The 21447-nt window shown below is 41.0% G+C and overlaps 1 protein-coding gene across 11 annotated transcripts in view; it reads right to left on the bottom strand.

The window, feature by feature from the left end:
• Positions 1–2509, bottom strand: part of LOC127434806 (tight junction protein ZO-1-like) — a 199436-nt gene extending 196927 nt beyond the window's left edge. For 7 of the 11 annotated variants that reach the window (XM_051688054.1, XM_051687981.1, XM_051688221.1 and 4 more), the window contains exon 1: positions 2027–2508. In XM_051688054.1, coding sequence (XP_051544014.1) covers positions 2027–2121 — 95 coding nt within the window. In that variant the 5' untranslated portion in view covers positions 2122–2508. Of the gene's footprint in view, positions 1–2026 lie in introns of all 11 variants that reach the window. The other 4 variants (XM_051687839.1, XM_051688136.1, XM_051688467.1 and 1 more) reach the window with 1 other exon arrangement.
• Between the last annotated feature and the right edge of the window lie 18938 nt (positions 2510–21447).

Here is a 21447-nt window from a genome sequence, read left to right as displayed (position 1 = left end):
AACAGAGAAACAGCTATTTGCCCTGACCAGAAGTCCCTGAGACAATGACAAAGGCGAGGAGGTGGAGAGCAATCAGTGTCAAACAGTGGTGAGATTTCCTCTCTGGTGCCAATTGGGGGTAACCGAACCTCTGTGTTGTCAGTTTTGGCAGCACTCTGAATCATTGTTGAACTGAGTGTTCAAGGAACAGTTTGGGTATGAATATGTGAGTGTGAGTTCATGCATCATTAAGCAGGTAGAGAAAAATGGCTTACAGGATGCAACAGACAGACATCTGGGAGTGTGAAATACAATGGTCGCCTCCCACTGTCAACACGCTTGTTTACCGTACACACGTTATAAGCAAGAGGCAGCAGACAGCCATTAGCCACAAGCTAGCTGGTTGGTTGTGGGTGCATCCATCACAGCAATAATGTAACACTATTCTGATGAAAGACCCACCTCCTTTCCTGTGCATGTGACTGCTCTCTGCTGATGGGGAGGGGGTGTGAACCCATGACCCACCCTTGTGTGTCTTTTCAGAAACCACAAGTGACAAGATAAAAGGTTGCTTCTTTGTTTACGCTCAACCATAAAGAGAGTTTTCAGACATATACATAAAATACACAAATACTACTTTTGTATTAATACATTTTAAATCCCCTCCACATCCATAGCAGCACATGCAGAAAAAGGAGCATCTTGGTCAGTCAGCTCCCAAAGATTAAACTCAATTGCAAACAATGTTTGATTTTTTTGATTTTTTTATATATATATGCCTGGAAGAATATGATGCATGCAATTAAATGTGCCAATGTATCTTATTCTTGAGTGCAGTAAAACCGGAATATGTATGTCAAAAGGAACCCTTTTTTAATTTGGTTATTAACCACTTCTCCTTGATTTACCTCTCTTCCTCTTACATTCATTTGCGCATTGTATTACATTACAGATAACATTATAGCAGACAGAATGTTGTTGAGTCTGAATTCTACCTATCCATTATATCCTCAATACTCAACACTAACAGGACCAGATGTGAGGAATAGTGATGCAATGGTCTTGGTGTCAGCAAGTGTACTAGTGGGACAGAAATATTGTGTTTGTCTCATCAAGAATAGTAACTACAATAAAAAAAGGAAAAAGGACAAAAAACAGTGAGTCTGTATATATGATTAACTCAACACAAATGAGCTTAAGCTTCCACAGTGCATTCAATAATATCATTAAGATAATGAACACATGCTGCGGTAAAATCTGACATTGTGTTTCCTTTTGTTCCCTCATTTGGAAGAATGCTGCAAATGCATTGAGAGTAATTGTTAAATGGCTTTGAGTGGCTGTGCCCATGTGATTAATAAGCTGCCTGAGTGATTTCAGCATGGAGGCACTCGAGATTGAAAATTTAAGAAATAATAACCAAGGCCAGACTACAGGAATAGAATTGTTACAAAAATATACAACTGGAACATTATTTTGCATTATTAATGCCCGGAAGAAGCAACAAAATTATTTATAGATCCATGTGCAAGCTTCTGTTCATACCAGGGAAGGACTGATTCAGTCTATTACTCGTGTGTGAAAGGAGAGAGAGTGAGAGAGAGAGAGTGAGAGAGAGAGTGAGAGAGAGAGAGAGAGACAGAGAGAGAGAGAGAGAGAGAGAGTTGCAGCACATCAACACATCAAAGAGACAAAAATAAAAGTCATATACAGACAAAAGCAATACAGGAAAGATAGAAAACTATGTGGGATGAGCATGAAAGAGGGAGAGAGCTAAATAGAGTGAAAAAAAGAAAGAGATAAAGAAGGTCTCACTTCCAAAAACAGAAGTAAGCATGTCATTAGAAGATGCGATTTCATTCACAACAGAGCAAAGAGAGCTCATTGTGCTGCATATACTTAAACAGCAACAGTTACTCTGTCTATTCCTCTATATATCTCTATTTTCTTCCTTTTTTTTTGGTTTGTAAGTCTGACACGTGTACACGTCACACCCCACTCTCCTCCCATTCCACTCCCTCACTCTCTCAAATTGTTCAGTACTCACCACAACTGTCTCTTTGGAGGGATGCAGTCGTCTTTGTTGGAGGCTGTCACTCCCATGGCCATCTGCATCACTGTTATATACTTTTGGTATTTCATATTGTCCACCGCTACAGTGAGAATCCACACCACAAAACCAACATAGGTGAGCGCATATGTGTCTACTCCCTGGCATCCGCGCGCGCTGACTCTGCCTCAGTCACTTTCAGAGCTCCATTTCCACCGCTGAGGGACTGACCAGTAAAACACTCCTCAAGAAGCGTGGCAAAAGGTACCATGCTGCTAGGACCCATGTCTTTTGTGACTCCTTAATCTCATTAGTGCTCAGAATAGCTGGCTAATCCATTCAGTGTTGGTCAGGAGCAAGACATTGTTTCTGTTCGATCCTCGCAAAGCACTTTCTGTTTGGCAAACAGTCAGAGAAAAACTCTGACAGAAGCAAGTGATGGCGGCAGCGACGGCTGAGCGTCTGTGTGCGAGGTAGGAGAGTGGAAAAGCGTGCATGTATAAAGAGAGAGATGGAGGCAGAGTGAGAGAAAAAGAGGGAGGGAGAGAGAGACACATGCTCAGGGAGAGCAGAGTGGGGGTGAGAGCGAGTGAGACAGATACATGGCACAGATGTAGATTCTTAAAGAAGTGAAGATAATGTAAGATAATTTCAAAAGGATTCATTTTGCAAGTGGGAAGGTCTGAACGAAAATTAGATGTTGGGAAAACTGAGCATCCTGTGATTTGAGCTCTATGACCAGTGTTTACTTAATGGAAGAGGGGGATGGGATACAGGGATACAGGAATAGGAGAGAGGGAGATGTGAAGAAGGGGATAGACAGCAGAATGATTTTTGTCATCCAAAACACATGCACACAGATGTAATATTCAGTAAATTAAAATTCACTACAAAGATTAAACATTGTTTAAACAAAAGCATATTGATCGCACATCTGACCCTCCATTCCGAACGATCAATCACAGAGACAATTCAGTGCTATTTTAATCTCCCAGTCACACTACATGCAAAGCATAATTCCAGCCCAAACAAGCTAAACAAGAGCAACTACAATTATTTGTGACTACCTGCTGGCCTTTTTTTAGTCTCAATCTGCTTAAATGACCCTCATCTGATCTGGCAGAGGTCTAAAGGGCAGCCTTGTTAACTGGCTGCCTTAACTGAGTTAAAGGACTTGCTTAATTAGAAAGGGCACTTTGCCGCTAGACAAGAGAATGTTATTAGTGATACACTGTCCAGGTAACTAGGACTTTTGAGAGGATCAGATGTGCACACGAGTTGCTTTCTGAATGAAACTTAATTAAGTAATTTCTTATTGTTCAGCATACCCTTTTAGTTTAAAGTAACTGACAGGACATTGATTGCAGGGACAGTCCCCTTAAAAATTATGTGTGGTTAAGTGCTTTGCACAAAGGCAGAATGATGATATGAGCAGGATAGCACTCTTAGAATCTGTCCTCAGTTCTTGGGTCACGCCCACTTGGGGATAAACCACAGCTTTAAATGTGATGGGGGTCTGTGAGGGGAATCACCTTAAACACACTTAAAACAGAATGTGATTAAGAAATGGTGTGCAGAACGATTGGTTGTTACAATGTCAAACAAAATGTCACAGAATCCTTGTTCTACCTACACTGTAAAAAGGCGGCAACCTGCAATTGTTACTTACAGAGCTATTTTCTACATGATTTAACACTTAAAATGACTTGTTGGTGTAATCTAATGTATTCAATCTGATTCAAGATTGACTTGAATAAAACCAGTTAATTTAGATGTTTTTTCTGGTAACCTAACAATTGTGCTTTGTGTGGTCAAAGTCAAAATTATTTAATATTACTAAATCATCCAGACTGTATTAGGTTACACCAACAAAATCTTTTTTTAATGGTTATATCAAGTAGAAAACAATCCTTAAAGTAACAATAGCATGTTGCCACTTGTTATAATGTATTATAATGTGGCAGAAAACACCAAACCACAAGCTACAAGAATGAAATGTAATGCTACCAAACAGTGGATAGACACCAGTGCCAGAGCGTCACTCCCACAAGAGAGCCCATTAACCTTTGAGCAGGACTAGAGAGCCACTTCAGTGAGTTCAAGCAATAGGACTCACAAAGAAATGTCACTGAGAATATACGTATGTGACAAAAACATCAACAATAATAATTTTAACAATTGTGACAGAAAAAAATTTAACCAAAACAAATTTTTTTTAATAATAATTCTGCCTAATGCCATTTGCTAAAATATTGATCCTGTTTTTTAATCTCATAGAAAATTAGTTTACTAACCTCTTTGTCGAACTCACAATACATTTACTATAGACAAAACATTTTATGAGCACTTCTCTACAGTTATAACAGTATTAGTATGATCACGTTTCTCTTGTTAGAAAGTCCAGTCTGATCAGAGAGCATGCAGGTCAGACAGAAAGTGGCATGTCAGCAACTTGCCTGCCCTGAGGTCTCTAATAAAAGCAAGAAAATAGACTTTTCTGTCTCCTTTATTCTGTCAATTCTCTGTTTCTTGGTAAGTCTTTGAGACACTTCAGATGAAGGTTGTGAGATGAGGAACTGCATAATGGCTAGCCTGTTCTATTTACGAGCTGTTTTAAAAGTAAAATAGTGAATCCATTTAAACCACTTATTCATATTTACACATCTAAATGTGCAAAGAAGGTAAACAACTCAAAAGACATTTTTAGGACCAATTTTTAACTAAATTCAAAAAGCGGAAACAATGAAGTCAGTGAAGAGTTGTGAAATGGATTTTCTGCTCATAATCTTCAGTTTAGTCTGGCTAATCTGCTCTAATTATAACGATAAACATTGCATAATTCATGTTGCTTACAGACAGGTTTACTCAGAGCTCAGCCAGGAGATTAATAAACACTCTTATTCAGGAACCGTCCCCTGAGTAATACATAATTTATATATGTTTAATAATAAAAACTAAATAAAATCAGGATTGACACTTATGTCCCAGTGAATTATCATCTACACTAAAAGTATGTGGGGGAATTTCTTAAGAACTACTTCTACTTTATAATGGCATTTAAGAAAAGGTCATAAAATCTAGGTGACATGTATACTTTGTCCAGAAGGAATAATACATTTTCGGTATGCCCTTTCTCACTTGCACTCTCTCCCTTGAATACATATTTTAAAAGAGAAATGTTTGTTTTTATGTTCAGCAAGAGTCTGGGCAGCAGCAACATTCAGCACAAGGTCAAGAGAGGCGCTAAATAAACTCACACTCACACAACAGCAGACTGCCACAGCAGGTTTTCCTATTAAAACCTCACACCTTTCAGTCACAGGTGACAGCTTACTGTGGAGATAGGGGATGGCATGCTGAGTAGAGGATGCACACTGAGTAAAGCTGGCATTTAAAACTACTGAACGTAGTTTGTTCCTACTTTGATGACCACTGGACGGGTTTAAGATGGACATTTCACCCTGAGAACACCACCCACCTTAATGTTGTTTTGATTATACCCGGCCATAAGTTACACCCTCAACCGGCCTGAAGACACAATTAATCACATGACCCACTGCAGCGAGATTAATTCTGAAGCCTTGGACTCTAGCCCCTTCCACTCAATCACGGATGAAAATTTAACAGAGAGGGCCACTGAGAGAGCCAAATATACACTACACACATACAAGCACACAAACATTCACTAATGAGGAGAGGAATACCACAGAGAGAGAGAGAGAGAGAGAGAGAGTAAATCACTCAAACAATCAAATAAACAAACAAGCAAACAAATAAACAAACAAACATCCTTATTAGGTAGATTTGAGTGAAGTCATGCTTTAGAGTCAGACTCTAAAGACACTTTAAAAGTTGGATTTCAGTCAGACAAAAAAAAAAAAAAAAGAAACATTTGTTTTTGTAAAATGTCATGTGAACACTTTAGTACCAGACCGGACTAAAAGACCTAGATAATGTGATTGTAGTTCGGCTTTGTTCAACGTGTATACTACATATAATCAGACCACAATTGGCCTCTGTGTTGTGCACATGCTCCGAAAGACAGAGGTGAACCCCAACGTGTATTTCCAACACTTCCTTAGCTGACATCCTTCCTTCAAATATTCAATTCTGCATTGTGTCATGAGGACAGACAGAAGAAGACTGTTGCTCATCTACAATGGCACATGTACACATACTGACTGTGTCATCCACAAGCTGCTTGTTGTCAGACCTGTTACTGCAGTAACGGACCACTGTAACTCAACCCTTCAACATAACATCCCCCATTATCGCCATGACAACATGACGCTCGACCATCACCATCACCACCTCCCTCAGGAGATGATAAAACTGGACCGAGACATACAGTATTAACATGCGTAAGAACAGAGCACACACACAAATAATATATATACACAACTCCAGAAACCCTTCAGTGCTAAGCATATGTTAGCTCTCTTACATGACAGTAAAAGAGCATGTCATCTTTACAGATGGCACACTCTTTATATCAAATATGCACAAAGGTAATATAATATGTATGTAAACGAGCTTTCATTTGAATAAACCACCTCATTTAAACTCTGATTCTACAGATTTCTGCAGGCCAATACCAGCAGGGTTCTCAGGTACCTGGGAGGAACTTGCTGTTACCCAGGGCAGAAAAAGGTAAACAGGGGCTGTGGTCTTGGGCAAAGAGCTCAGTTCAGATTGAGACACTGAGGAAGGACTGGAGAATTGATTTATGACCGTGGGCAGTGGAAAAAGTAGAGGAGAGACCAAGCAGGTGAACGGAAGTGCCAGAAAGAAAGTGCAGACTGCTGTGGCATTTCATAGCGGGCAGAGACAGAAGGGCAGTGAGGCATGTGGCCGCAGCAGTCCCACTCTGTCTTTCTCTCCCTCTGTCATCTGCCTCCGTTGTCTCTCTCACATTCTCTCTCTTTCATCTCCACTCCTGTCACCTCTTCTCTTTAGTCATTAGTGCCCCACACTGAGAATGTACTGACGTCTCTCAGAGTTTTGCAGGTAAGGAAGACTCTCAAGAATATGAGCACCTGAACTATCTGTACCAAGCTGTGCTCGATCACAAACCCTAAATCACAAAAGTGTGACTAGTAGCTGGATCACTGATAAATCAGTGAAGATAAATTACAAAATAAATACAAATTAAATTACATAGTGATAAATGACAGCAATAAGCCATGAGAGTGCCTAAAACCCTCTTACATGTGGTAAAATCACGGTAACGGACTTGACTGGTTTATTGCTTTTATAAAATTGTGGCAATATCAGTATGGTAAAAGACAGATATAGTCATGAAACAGTTACACTGATTATTAATAATTATTGGGATAAACTAATCTTCTGCCAAGTAATGGATGTTCCGATCCTGTCTGGACTGCCCTTCCTTTTCTGTTGTTTTTTGTTTTATGTCTGTCTGTAGTGTGTTCCTGCACATGGCTTTGTCTTTGTTTTTGTCAGCCATGTGCTCCCCTGGCTCTGCCTCCTTGTTTCCCCTTGCCCTGCCTCCTCGTCTAGTCCTCGTTGGGTTAATTGTTGTTACCTGTTCCTCATGTGTTTCCCTCTGTATCTACGGTGCCTTTTTCCCTCATGTCCTTGCCAGATTGTTTTGTGTGTTTGTTAGCTCCTGGTTCTTGTCAGTTTCTGTATCTTTGGTCGGTCTTGTGATTGTTTACTATTGTTCTCCCTTGTGAGGGTTTTTTTTGTATTTACTTTATTTTTTAATAAAAGCCCTTTGAATTTATCAGGATAAACTTCTACAGCGGTAAATGGGAGACCACAGCAAATCCAATTTACTCCAACAGCAAAAGAAAGAATCTACTATTAAGTTTCCATGACTTTCCAAAAGAGGAAAAATAAAAAAATAGAGAGTGATGGATTATGTCAGTCATAAGACAATAAGATGCCAAATGTTACTGTCACTCCCTCAGCAGCTGTATGAAAAGACCCATCACAGTTGTTGACTATTTTTCTCAGAGTAATATACCACAAAGAATAATATACATTTGTTAATAAAAATAATAAAAAATTTAAAATGTTAAACATTTGTTAGATTAACACTGTTACATAAGGCAGATATGCATCATTACAGTCTGTGAAAAGGGTCCATATTGTTTATTACTCAAACTGTTGGTTGTAATGTATATGGTTGCCAAGCAACATAGACTTGGTGCCTTAATTTCCCCTTTTTTACTTTTCTCCATTGTTTTCACTCGCACTGGCATATTTTGTGAGCAGATAATGTCTAGCGTATTAAATTTGTACAAATTGGCAAAAAAAGGGATAGGCTCTGTTGTGTCGATACTTTACAGAGTTGCGATGACTGTCTTTTGACAGTGCCTTACCCATCAAAATTTAAAGAGCAGGTAGACAATTATAATTAAATACTTTGTGTTGTTATGACAGTCAACAACTGTACAAGTTGAGCCTGAACTAATTTTTACTCCAACTAACAAAACTGTTGTTCTATTTCCTTTCGTACCAGACCATCAGAGGCAGTACTGAAAGCACTAGCAGAAAACTCTTGCGCTTTGAACAAGAATCGAATTAAAGAGTTGTCACCTCGTGACACGTGATGAGTCTTGAGCTATAAAAGCCCCCAAACACATCAGCTCGATCTCTTTTCATTTTCCCTTGACAGAATCAATAGTGACATTATTTTGTGTGGTTCGTTTTTGAAGAGTGCTTCAGTTGACATCCCCAGACCGTTTCATGTCCAAGTTTACATCTTTATCATTATGTGGATTGGTTTATGAGCATCATTCTCTGTGAAACGCTGCTAGCGATTGGGAAGTGCTGTTTACAAGGCATTTTCTCCATAAAAAGATGCTTGCGATCGGGAAATGCTGTTTACGAGTGTTTTCTCAAGGAAACGTGCAAGACAGTCTCACGCTTCGGAAGGGTTTCAAACTTCTGGCTGCCTGTAAGTTTGTACGCCTTTGTGAACACATACACTCTGAAGCCCTGTGCCCAGTTGCGTAATTTTCCCTTAAGATCACCCTAAGGTTTCCCTTAAACATAAGGGTGTTGCAGGAAATAACACTTAAGTGTTACTTAAAGGTTTTATGGGTAAAACGTCACAATCCCTTATGATTTCCCTTAAGTATTTATTTTGTACTTAAGTACTTAAGGGCACAACCTTAAATACTGTTAAATGTTGCATAAAGCCCCTTAACTATGATTTTCCTAAGTATTTCTTAAGGTTAGGAAAAGTATAGGCAAAGAGTTTCAAGGTTTATAAAAATGAAGCGATAGCTACGATTATACAACCAGTTGAGTTTTTCACAATAGGGAGAACACAGTTTTGATCATTTAAGCGATGAAAAACTGTTGCAGTTGTTGCAGCCTGCAGGAGTTCAGATTTGATGGTCACACAATATAAGAAATCGCTAACAAGCTGGAGGGCGATCTAATAGGAACACACACAAACCAGAAGTGTACCCAGTATTATCTGCTCTCTGCATCTTTATAAACTGTACATGTACATTAATTAAATCATACCACAAGTTCATTTGAGATATATCACTAATTTTTATATATATCCTACACCCCTACTGACCACTAATATTCTTAATTTGGGATGGCAATCAGTTCTCTACACAGTTATACAAGTATCTTAATGTCTTCCACCTCTAGTCCAACTCTTACTGGGCAGACTTTCAAAGGTGTCTTTCTCAAAAGGCCTCCATTAATTGGTCTGAATGCGAAACTATATTACAGGGTCAATTAACTGAATATAAAACACAGCGTGAGGGGAATCAGGCATTGACTGCAGTGTGGAGATAAAGAGTGTGTTTGTAGGCTTGTGTGCGTTGTAGTAGTGTGGAGCGCAGATCCGCGAGGAATCCTCTGGAGGATAGTGTGTTTGTAGGTTTGTGTGCATTGTGGTAGTGTGAAGAGCAGATTTGTGAGGAATCCTCTGGAGGATAGTGTGTTCATAGGTTTGTGTGCATCATGGTAATGTGAAGAGCAGATCAAATGTGGAGGGGTAATCAATGAAGAATACTCAGGTGAAGCATCAAGGTGAGCAATGCGACCAACAGGATGGTAACCACAATCCAGGCACTACGGCAAAGACTGGCAACCAATATAGAAAACACGCAACAGGACCAACTAGGGCAGAGAGAGAGAGTGGTGAGTAACTAAACACACAACAACAATCTAACAATGAACACGAAACAGAGTGGGGTAAATATAGGCAGAAAACAAATCACGATCAGGTGCCACTCATCCACTGAAAGTTGGCATGACCAGTGTTCCCATGGAAACGATCAGGGTTCCCATGGAAATGCTGATTCAGTGAGCCAGCGGCACCTGAAACACATGAAGAGAATGTAAACATAAATGGAACAAACTGCCAGACTCACCAAGACATGAGAGTACCCCCCCCCCCCCGGGGATGCCTCTTGGCGTACTCAGAAGGGTTACCATGACGAAGATGGAACTGATCGATGAGGGCACGGTCCAGAATTTCCTGAGCCAGGACCCAGCATCTCTCCTCAGGTCCATAACCCTCCCAGCCCACCAGGTACTGAACCTCTCTGCCCCTGTGTCTGACATCGAGCAACTGCTTGACGGAATAAGCCAGAGCACCCTCCACTAGGCGAGGCGGAGGTGGGACAGGTGTGGAGGGATATAAATTGGACTGAATGATTGGTGTAACTCTGGAGACATGAATCACGAGGTAGACGCGACTGAGAAAGGGGGCAATTTAAGATGGACCGCCACCGGGCTAATGACCTTCATGATGGGAAAAGATCCGATGAATTTGGGCCCCAGCTTATGAAAGGGGATTCAGAGCAGAATGTCCTTAGAAGACAATCAGACCTTCTCCCTGCAGTCGTAAGCTGGGGGCTTAGACCGGGGACGAGATGATGAACCCCAGGAATGGAACCGATTGCGCATGAAAAGCACACTTCGCCCTAATGAAAAGCCGGTTCTCTAACAGTCGCTGAAGCACCTGCCTGACATGCTGGACATGGTCCTTAATATTCTGGGAGTAGATCAGAATATCATCTAAGTAAACAAACACAAATTGGTCGACCAAGTCCCGAAGCATATCATTCACAAGCCCCTGGAAGACAGCAGGGGCACTGACCAATCCGAAAGGCATGACAGAATATTAAAAGTGCCCCCTATGGGTGCTCAAAGATGTCTTCCACTCATCCCCTTCCCTGATCCAAACAAGGTGATAAGCATTGCGTAGATCCAACTTCGTAAAGACAGACGCTCCCTGCAAGAGTTCGAAAGCTGAAGACATCAACAGCAAAGGATAACGATTCTTCACCATGATATCATTCAGCCCCCGATAATTATGCACGGTCTAAGCAAGCCATCCTTCTTCTCCACGAAGAAGAACCACACCCCTTCAGGAGAAGAGGAAGGATGGATGAGACCGGCTGCCAGAGAATCATTAATGTATTTATTTATCTTGGGAGCATACAGCAAATATAACTGACTTCGTGAGGGAGAGGTACCAGGAAGCAGATCGATTGCACAATCGTATGTGCAATGAGGAGGAAGGGTCACGGCATGGAACTGACTGGACACCGCCCTCAGATCATGGTATGCCACAGGTACTCCGGATAAATCCACTGGTTCATCCTGAAATGAAACACAAGATTGGACAGGAGAGACAGCAGTGTTAAGACAATGGGACAGACAATACGGACTCCAGGCAAGAACAGATTTGGTTTACAAGTCAATGTGAGGATTGTGCATTACCAACCATGGATGCCCTAGCACCACCGGTGCAGACAGAGACTGGACCAGGAGGAAGGACAGCTGTTCCAAATGGTTACCGGAGATGTGGGTGAGCAGTTTGGTGGAATGGGTGATGATGGCCAGGGGCATGCCTCTGATGGAGTATGCTGTGATGGGCTTGTCATCATCTGAAAGTCGTGGCAACATCCAGGAAATTCCTCTCCGCTCCGGAATCCACCAAGACAGAGACAGAATGGCTGGTCGGTCCGTACTGCAGTCGGGCCAGGAGAAGAGTCCGTAGTGCGGGGGTTTTGCTCAGTTCAGCTCACCAGTAACCCCCATCCTACCGACAAGCATTGGCTTTTGCTGGGCAGTTTGCGGAGACCTGACCGGCATCAGCACAGTAGAGACAGAGTCCCTTAGTGATGCGCCGCTGCTTCTCTTCTGGTGACAGCTGTGTCCTCCCAATTTGCATGGGCTCCACTTCGGACTGCAGTTCCGATGACCCGGCAGCAGGAGTGGGGTGCTGGTGATAGTCAGCCGGCTTGGGATGTGGAGAATTATGTTGGCTGCTTCGAAGCACGAGGCACTGGTCCACTCTAATGGCCAGATCCACCAGGTCATCAAAACAGGGGAACAAGTCCAAGGCGTAGATTTCATCCTGGATGGTATCAGATAACCCATGCAGGAACTGAGCCCACTGCGCTCGATCATTCCATTTACAAGATGCAGTGAGGGTGCGGAACTTGATGGCATAGTCCGTGACTGACCAGTTACCCTGGACCAAACCAGCCAGAACCCTCGCCGCTTCACGGCCTTGGACAGAACGATAGAAATCTCGATGGAGCTCTGCCGAGAATTCCGGGAACGATGAGCAGCAGGAGTGGCCATTTTCCCACATAGTGCTTCCCCACTCGCGGCCCTCCCAGACAGGAGTGTTATGACAAAAGCCACCTTAGCTGTCTCGGAGGGGAATACGGAGGGCTGCAGTGAGAAAAACAGTGAGCACTGAGAAAGGAATGCACGGCATGTATGGAGCAGGAGGGTTGAGATAGGATTCAGAGCATCCGTTGCTGGGGGGAACCGCTGGGGCCGGTGCGGGGGCTTCTGCAGTGGGACCAGTATCGGGAGGCAGGTGAAGTTGTCAGACCAGTGATGTGAGCTCCGCAAGCTGGGGCGCCATCATCTCAATGGCGCTGTTGGAGGCGAAGATCTGGTCCTGCTGGCGACCCAACAAAACTCAGCTGAGCGAGCACAGACCAAAGGTTAACGTCCTCCGCTGGATCCATCCAGGCTAGATTGTTCTGTCAGAGAGATGAGACCAGAGATGTAAGTGCGGAGGCAAAGTAACAGAATTGATTGAATATAAAACACAGCAGAGCTGGTGAAGCATGATTTTGGCACCGACTACAGCGTGGATATGGAGAGTGTGTTCATAGGCTTATATTCATTGTGGTATTGTGGAGCACAGATCCGTGAGGAATCCACTGGAGGTTTGTAGGTTTGTGCACTTCGTGGTAGTGTGCAGAGCAGATCTGCAGGGAATCCTCTGGAGGATAGTGTGTTCATAGGTTTGTGTGCATCGTGGTAGTGTGAAGAGCAGATCCAGTGTAAAGAGGTAACTGATGAGGAATACTCAGGTGAAGCGTCAAGGCGAGCAATGCAACCAACAGGATGGTAACCACAATCCAGGCACTACGGCGAAGACTGGCAGCCAATATAGAAAACACGCAACAGGACCAACTAGAGCAGAGAGAGAGTGGTGAGTAACTAAACACACAACAACAATCTAGCAATGAACACGAAACAGAGTGGGGTAAATATAGGCAGAAAACAAATCACGATCAGGTGCCGCTTGTCCGCTGAAAGTTGGCATCAAAATCAAATAAAATCAAATAAAATCACTTTATTGTCACTCAACCATATACACAAGTTCATCAGTGGATGAAAGTCTTGGGTGCAGTTCCGAGCAACATAGCAGTCATGACAGTGATCTGTCAGCATGATCAGCATTCCCATGGAAGTGATCAGGGTTCCCATGGAAATACTGATTCCATGAGCCATGGCCCTTGAAACACTTGAAGCGAATGTAAACACAAATGGAACAAACCTCCGGACTCACCAAGACGGTGACAGTTCTATGGGAGAGATTTTAGATTTTTTACAACATCTTTTGGAGTTGGGATGTTCTGTATCTACACTCAATGTGTATGTGGCAGCCTTGGCAGCCCACTGTTCTGAGATGAGCGGTTTCTCACTTGGGTCTGACTGGCTGGATGTTGCCTTCTTGAAAGGGGTTAACTGTTTGTGCCGTCCATGGGGTGTGTGGAGACCAATGTAAGACTTGATTGTGGTGCTCAATTCCCTATGTCAAGCCCCATTTGGGCCTATGTTGGAGTCGGATGCTAAATGACTGTCTTTGAAAACGGAATTCCTCTTGGCCATTACAACAGCGAAGCATGTGAGTGCCCCCTATTTGCGCTGGGGTCCTGATTTTAATTATGTTTAATTTTTGCCCAATCCAGCATTTTTACCCAAGACCTTGTCTACACAATTTATGAAAAAGCTTGTAGTGTTGGAAACTCTGCCACCAGATCAGGCTTACGTGTGGGTGAAGCAAGACAGACCAGTTGTTTGTTTGCTTTAGTGATGCACACAAGGGGACAGCGCTCTCCAAGCAGACTAGCAAACTGGGTGACACAGGTAATTTCTCACTCAACATTCAGCAATTTTTCTAGTTTCTACAAATTGAATGTGACTCCCCTGCCGGCAGTGTGTGCTCTGGCGCTCTCTACCTGCACTGATACATCGCAAGGGGATTCCTTGTCGTGACTGCATAGGTATGCTTTCATTACTGACTGTGGCAGTCTGGAACGAAAGGAAATAGAATGCTGGTTATGAATGTAACTGATGTTCTATGACTGCATGACTCTGGTCACATTTCGAATTTCGTGAGAATGATCCAAATATTACATGTTCGGAGGCTTTTGTAGCTCAAGACACATCATGTGTCACGGGGTGACAACTTTTTAATTCGATTCTCAGTCAAAGTGCAAATGAAAGAGTTTTTTACGAGTGCTTTTAGTACTAACTCTGGTGGGCTTCCACTTAGTCATAGAACCACAGCTTCATTCGTAACCAGTGTTTTTTCTCTGTCTGGGTCACTTCTTTTGATAGTTTTTGCTTCTTAAGGAGACCGGATCCAGAAGACAGTCCATTGCAGATGGAGTGTGTCATCAGAGGTGTATGCTTATAGTCATTTCACAATAACTTAAAATATGGCTCATCCAATCAGAATTTTAATCAGTCAAAACTATCCATTTTATAAGTGCAATAAAAGTCTTTCTGGAGGAGGTTAATTCGTTTTATTCTCTGAAAGACATCAGTAAGAGTGAAATGAATTCAATGACAGAAAATGTGGAAGTAAAAATTTACATAATTTTTTGAACATAAGATAAGTAACAGAGGAACACAGAGTATGCATTAACACACTATTTAGCAGTGATCAGTATATACAGGCTGGAATATTGCCTTTGCCTTAACAAGGGGGTCATCAGAATCTGACAGAGTTTCCATGGTGATGAGGAGAATGGATTTTCAGCTTTTCCAGAGCAGTGGATCTATGGAACTTCTCTCTGGAAAGCTAATTTTTTTCTATCATAAAAGAGAATGAAAAAGAAATGGACAGAGACAAGACAATGTACAACGACTGCTCTAGTTGAAAATGTACAGTGTGTGTATATATCCAGACGTTAGCCCATTTGTGTTTTGTTAGCCCATGTGCATACTTAGTCAATATCAATCAATGGATAAATGATGGTCGAGAACTAAATGGAGAGATCATTCTCTTAATGTGGTATAGAAAAAAAAAAGAATCCTGGGTGCAGTGTCAGGAGTCATGTTGTTGCCATGGCACCAGGACACTGTGGCTGATTGTAGCTGAAGGAAAAAAAATCTCAAGCCGAGTTAAGGCTGCTCTGAACAGGCTCTCTCAGGCCCTCAAAATTCTGTTTTAAGATGCATTGCCGAATAAAAAACAGAATAAATTATGCCAGCTCTGAACAACCACAGCCCCTAGTATCAAAAGCAGTTCTGATGTTGCTTTGGTCCTGTGTAAATAAAATGCAGCATAAGAGCATTGTTAAATGTTGTTGCTGTCATGATCGAGCACATATTCAGGGTACTTTCACACTAACACTTTTGGTGCGCACCCGGGTTCAAATGACGTCAAAGTTCGGTTCGTTTGCGTGGTGTGAACGCTGTTTTCCGAACTTGCGCACCCACGAACCACACCCGGAAAAGGTGGTCTGGGGTACGGTTCATGTGTACTCCAGTACGGTCACTGCTGATACCAAAATCGTGTAAGTGAACCGCTTGTGATGACGTTAATTTGTGTCTAATGAATATTAGCTTTTGTCTGCCACAAGCCTGCGGATGCGTTGCAAGAAATGTGAAGAATGTGAACTGCTCTATGAAGGCGGTGTATTTGAACACAAGCAGGTAGGAGAAATGCATTATACAATAATAACTGCAATCAGGAGCCTGCAAAGACACAAATTATACGTCATCACAAGTGGTTCACTTCTGCAATTTGGTACGATTGTATTCATATCAGCAGCGAACCGTACTGGAGTTCACATGAACCGTACCCCAGACCACCTTTTCAAGCAGACCCGGGTGCGGTTTGCACCTGAGTTCGGAAAACAGTGTTCGCATTATCCAAACAAACTGAATTTGACGTCATTCGACCCCGGGTGCGCACCAAAAGTGCTAGTGTGACAGCACCCATAATTAAAAGTATAATTTAAGATTTTCAGTCATTTCACATTTCTATATTTATCATTTAATAATAAAAATATTAATATCATAAAAAATGTTTAATGCATTTGTAACTGCTGCGAAAATGCATTTATTTGTGCAGTATTAAACATTCTGTGTAATTGCACCTTTTCTTGTTATATATGATATTTCAGATGCAGCTTCTATGCCACCTTTGCCGTGTAAAGATTGTTTAAATGTTCAACAAGCTTATATGATGTGGTGTTTGGGTGTCCTCATACTTTTGGTCATGTAGTATATCTATAGGTAATCTGATACAATCTCTGCAAAAAAAAATATTTTTTTAATGAGGCATCTTAGGTAATTGAGAGAAGTACAAGCACAGTTCTCCTCTCTTATATATTGGCTAACACATTTGTTTAAAAGCTAACCTACTTTTCAGGCATGTCAGAAAACTTTTTTGTTCCATTATGTAAGGCCATGTTTAATTTCTCTAATTAAATTACGTTCTTCAGGAGCTTCGCAAGCTTCCATTGTTTGAAACATAACACTGTGCAATACAGTTTGTGTGTGCGTTCACTGTAATTAATTTAGCATCTTTCCTTTGTTTACTTTAGCTGTTTACAGCATCAGGCCTGGTTCTGAATGAAGGCCAATGCCAGGAGCGGAACGGAGGGGGTATATTTTTGCTGCTCCAGGCACTTCTGCATTGGCTTATCAAGGTCAGCCAATAAGCCGAGAGCCAGAGCCTGTAGAGGAAGAAACTTGAACCAGCACAGCGCCACAGCACGGCCCACACGAATCATGGCAATGTGGCTTGGTTGGTAACCACAGGAGATAGGAGACAGTGTTCTGTTTGTAACAAAATTCCAACTTTTTCACTAATGTTGAAGGTGGGTCTTTCTGGCAGATCTTCAGCTTACTTCTTAGCAGCCCTATTTTGAGCATCACTTTATAATGTCACCTGTCCAAAGCTGAACTTAATCAGAGTCTTTTAGAAGTTTTACACAACCAAGCCAACGGGCTGCAGACACAACCTTGTGTAGGCAGAGTATGTCTGAGGGGGAAACTTACAGGGGAATTCACTAAGAATTAATTGCACCTGGTAAAGGCGCTGTTTGTTTGTTTTTTTTGCATGCGCTGTCAGCGCTGGTTTAGCATCCATCACTAAAGGAATTATGCAGGCAACGGCGCAAATGCTCCCACAAAATCTGTGCTGACTGCACTTGGCAAGGTGCAATTCCGATCATGCAGGTCATTTCTGAGCCCTATATAACAGAGGATGCAGCAAATTGATTTTTTAAATAAGAATTCAGTTTACAGCCTGCTTTCCTTGGGTGGTAATAGAATAATATTTTTTTGCGCTGGGCAAATAACACACAGTTTTGTAAATGAAGCGCAATCTATAATGAGCAATCTATAATTTACATAGAAAGGAGGCATGTTTGGAGGCATGTTTGTGTGGAAAGGAATAACAATGACTTAAATTAAATACTCAAGACGCAGCACTATTTAAGAGCTATTTCAAGTTAGTGAATAAGATGCAGGTTTTTTTTTTTTTCTCTGAAATACCATGCACAAAAGTGCTGCAACTGCTTAGTGAATTCACCCTAAATGTTATTACGGTTACTACGCAAAAAATTAACCACATTTAAATATCAGCACTGCTGTGGAACCAATGGATATTGCTACTTGCTACTCATATCGGAATTATAGCCTCTTTCTGAGTTTTGTTTCTCCTATGGCAATGTATTTAACCAAGAGACCCCAAAGCCCATGAAATAACTCAATAATTTCACACCAGTGCTGTGATAATGTTTCTGTGGTCTTTTCTGAAATGCCTGATTAAAGCATGCTCTCTCTTATGTTTGACTGTGAAGCTGGATCTATAAGGTTGATTAAAACCCAAGGCACATCAATGCACACATGAGATCTATCAATAAAGTGCACAATCTCACTTCAATCAGTCAGGCAAGAACTACTACAGAAAGAAAAGCATTTTTAAATTCCAAGCTTAAGAGAGATGGAATAAAATGATAAATGGCACTAATCCATCACAGCCTGTTCTTGATTTGACCTAGCTTGAATGTGATCAAATTACATTTTCTTATAAGTAGTTAAGTGATGGATCTAAATCTCAGGCTTAAACAAAATAATAAATAAAGATATGGACATCTGGAAATATCTTAAACTAAAGGCATGGTATTAAATATAATTCAGTAAAGTGCAAATCGGACTATGAAAAGGTTTGGAATGACAAATCAATTTCTCCCAAGAAGTTATTACTGTTGAATACATAAGCTGTTCAGCTGACTTGATGTGGAACTTAATATAAAGATTTAAGATGGGTGACAAGAAGTGAAATCTAAGGGGGCAGATCCACATGTATATGTGACGTTTATCTCTCTTTTGTTTTTGTTTACATTAAATATTAATATATAAAAAAGTAAATAAAAATGGCAGCAGAACTGGCCCAAGTAAGCCCACAGCTCACATAAAGACAACACTCAGCAAATATACAGCAACAGCCTCTCTGGCAGTCTATTCAAGGTTATTTCATTAACAAAAGCAAAGGAATGACTGACAAGTTGTTGATCCAATCGCAAACATCCCCAGGAGTCTCTGGCGGTTTTCCTCCAGGTCTCTGAGTCACTTGCATATTTCACAAACACGGCCTCTCAGCCAGCAACAGTCAAGAACTATTTAGTGGTACTTTTAAAAAATTGTCATTGGTTTGTCCCTTAATGGCCAGAAGAGGAAATAATAATGTAGGCTTCTCACCATCCAAATTTTTTCCTGCTTTCCCTTCCTTTCCTGCTTCCTACACACTAGAGCTTTTGTTGAGGACATGAGACTGTTTGACAAAAGAGTTTGTTTTGTTTTCCAAACTCAGGTGAACACCAATGAACCATACCTGCTTGAAAATAAAAATCTGGGTTACGGTTCTTGAACTCCAGTATGGTTCGCAAATGGTATGAAAGCAACTTGGCCTAACATGAGCAAAGTGCACTCTATAATTGACACCCAATTTGCAGATTATTGCATAATGCATTTCTCATTTCTGCTCGTTGCCACAGATATTGTCTTCAGAATCACTTTAGAAGACATTCATTTAACTAATGGAGTCATATGGATTACTTTTTACTACAACAGTCTGTCCTTTTTGGAGCTTTAAAGTGCTAATCACCATCCACTTGCATTGTATGGACCTACAGAGCTGAGGTATTATTCTAAAAATCTTTGTTTGTGTTCTGCTGAAGAAAGAAAGTCATCTGGGATGGTATAAGGGTTAGCAAATGATGAGAATGTTTTTTTTTTTTTTTTTTTTTTTTTTTTTTTGTGAACTATTCCTTTAAGTTTTGGTAGTAAAACCAAATGGTAGCCTCATGGCTTCCCTGGACACTCCCCAAAGTCTCTTTCAAGGCAAGTCAGTTCATGCTGTGGCCATGTTTGTAACACTTTCAGGCAGGCTAGCCAGTTAGTTTCAATGTACAGTAAACAAGTGGCATAAAAATACTGCTCCTCTCTACTTGAATAGGGAAAGACCAAAATCTCTAAAACAGTTCAAAGAACAATCAAATAACATGTTTAAATCAGCAGTCAAATCTGACAAAAATGGAATCATAATTTGTTCTTCTTTAGTTCAGATCAGGCAAAAAAAAAAACAACTATTTTTTCAGGCTGGTTGACAGGCGATGTCTGTATATAAAAGGTGATTTGCTCTTCTACCTGAAAAGCGAGACTTCCTTTTCCACATCTGGTGGCCGTTGGGCATTCCAATTTCTCCCATTAATTTCTGTCTCTGCTAAACTGTCTCCAACTGTCTTGGAAAATAGTATGCCAAATACAAAATATCTTGTGGATTATGTAAATCTGTGCATACAGTTTGAGTTAACATGGCCCACAATAATTGTGTGATTCTCTTTTTTCAGTTGTAGAAAAATGGCGAGGAATAAGAGGTTGAAGCTGCAGCAGTTTTTCAATGTATAAATCAAGTTAATAATTAAATTCAAGGTAATGAATTTTGATTTAGGTAATGCTAATGCTTGCATATAAATGCAAACAGTACACAACAAGGTGGTATGAAGATGCAATTTTATGATCCGGAATGTCCCAATACTGGTCAACTGTCTTACTACTCTACATATTCAAGAGTATGTACTTCCCCATCACCAGCAAAGTACATACATTTAGTTTGTACAAGAAGCATTAAAATAGGGATGCATCCATTGTGAGAAGATACCTACAGGGCAGGAGAGGGGTGTGGAATCGAACTCGGGTTTGGACCAATCAACTGAAACAAGAGTGAAAACAGCCAATTAGTGTAAATCAGATTTATCCTCGGCTAAAAAGTAGAGAATTGTTTGTTGATTTTTAACCCAAACACTGGAATCAAATATGTATGTATGTTTGGATTTATATGTAAATAGAGATACATAATAAATAGACTCCATCTCAGAGCAAGTCTTCAGACAGCCAGATCAGAGCTGGAGTCTGTCCTAAACTTTAGTGTAAAACTGTTGAAGGCAGACAAAAAAAAAAAAAAAAAGGATGAGAGATCAAAGTGCTGGAAACCAGAACACCATATAAGAGCTGGATTAAGGGAACAATATGAACTGAGCAGAAGGATGTTTGGCGTTATGTTTAAACAAGCCTACAGCTGTTTAGTGACACCAAAATGAAACAGACCCTACATTTGAGGATGCAATGAGATAAAGAAGATTCCGATAAACATTCTGACAGACAACTAGCTGCCTGTTTGGCAGAATACAGAAAAAGACAAGCATTTGGATAATACCAAAATAGTCTGAATATTTTAAATGTTACATCAAACATACCTTCTTTTTATACTGTATTTATTCAGCCTATGTCCTAGAGCAGCACTTACCAATCAGGGGTACACATAGTCCAGGGGAACCTGTTTTTGCCATAAA

The sequence above is a fragment of the Myxocyprinus asiaticus genome, chromosome 1 (assembly GCF_019703515.2).
Source record: "Myxocyprinus asiaticus isolate MX2 ecotype Aquarium Trade chromosome 1, UBuf_Myxa_2, whole genome shotgun sequence".
NCBI classification, from domain to species: Eukaryota; Metazoa; Chordata; class Actinopteri; order Cypriniformes; family Catostomidae; genus Myxocyprinus; species Myxocyprinus asiaticus.
Note: the sequence above shows the minus strand (reverse complement) of the source record. Positions and strands in the feature narration are given on the sequence as shown.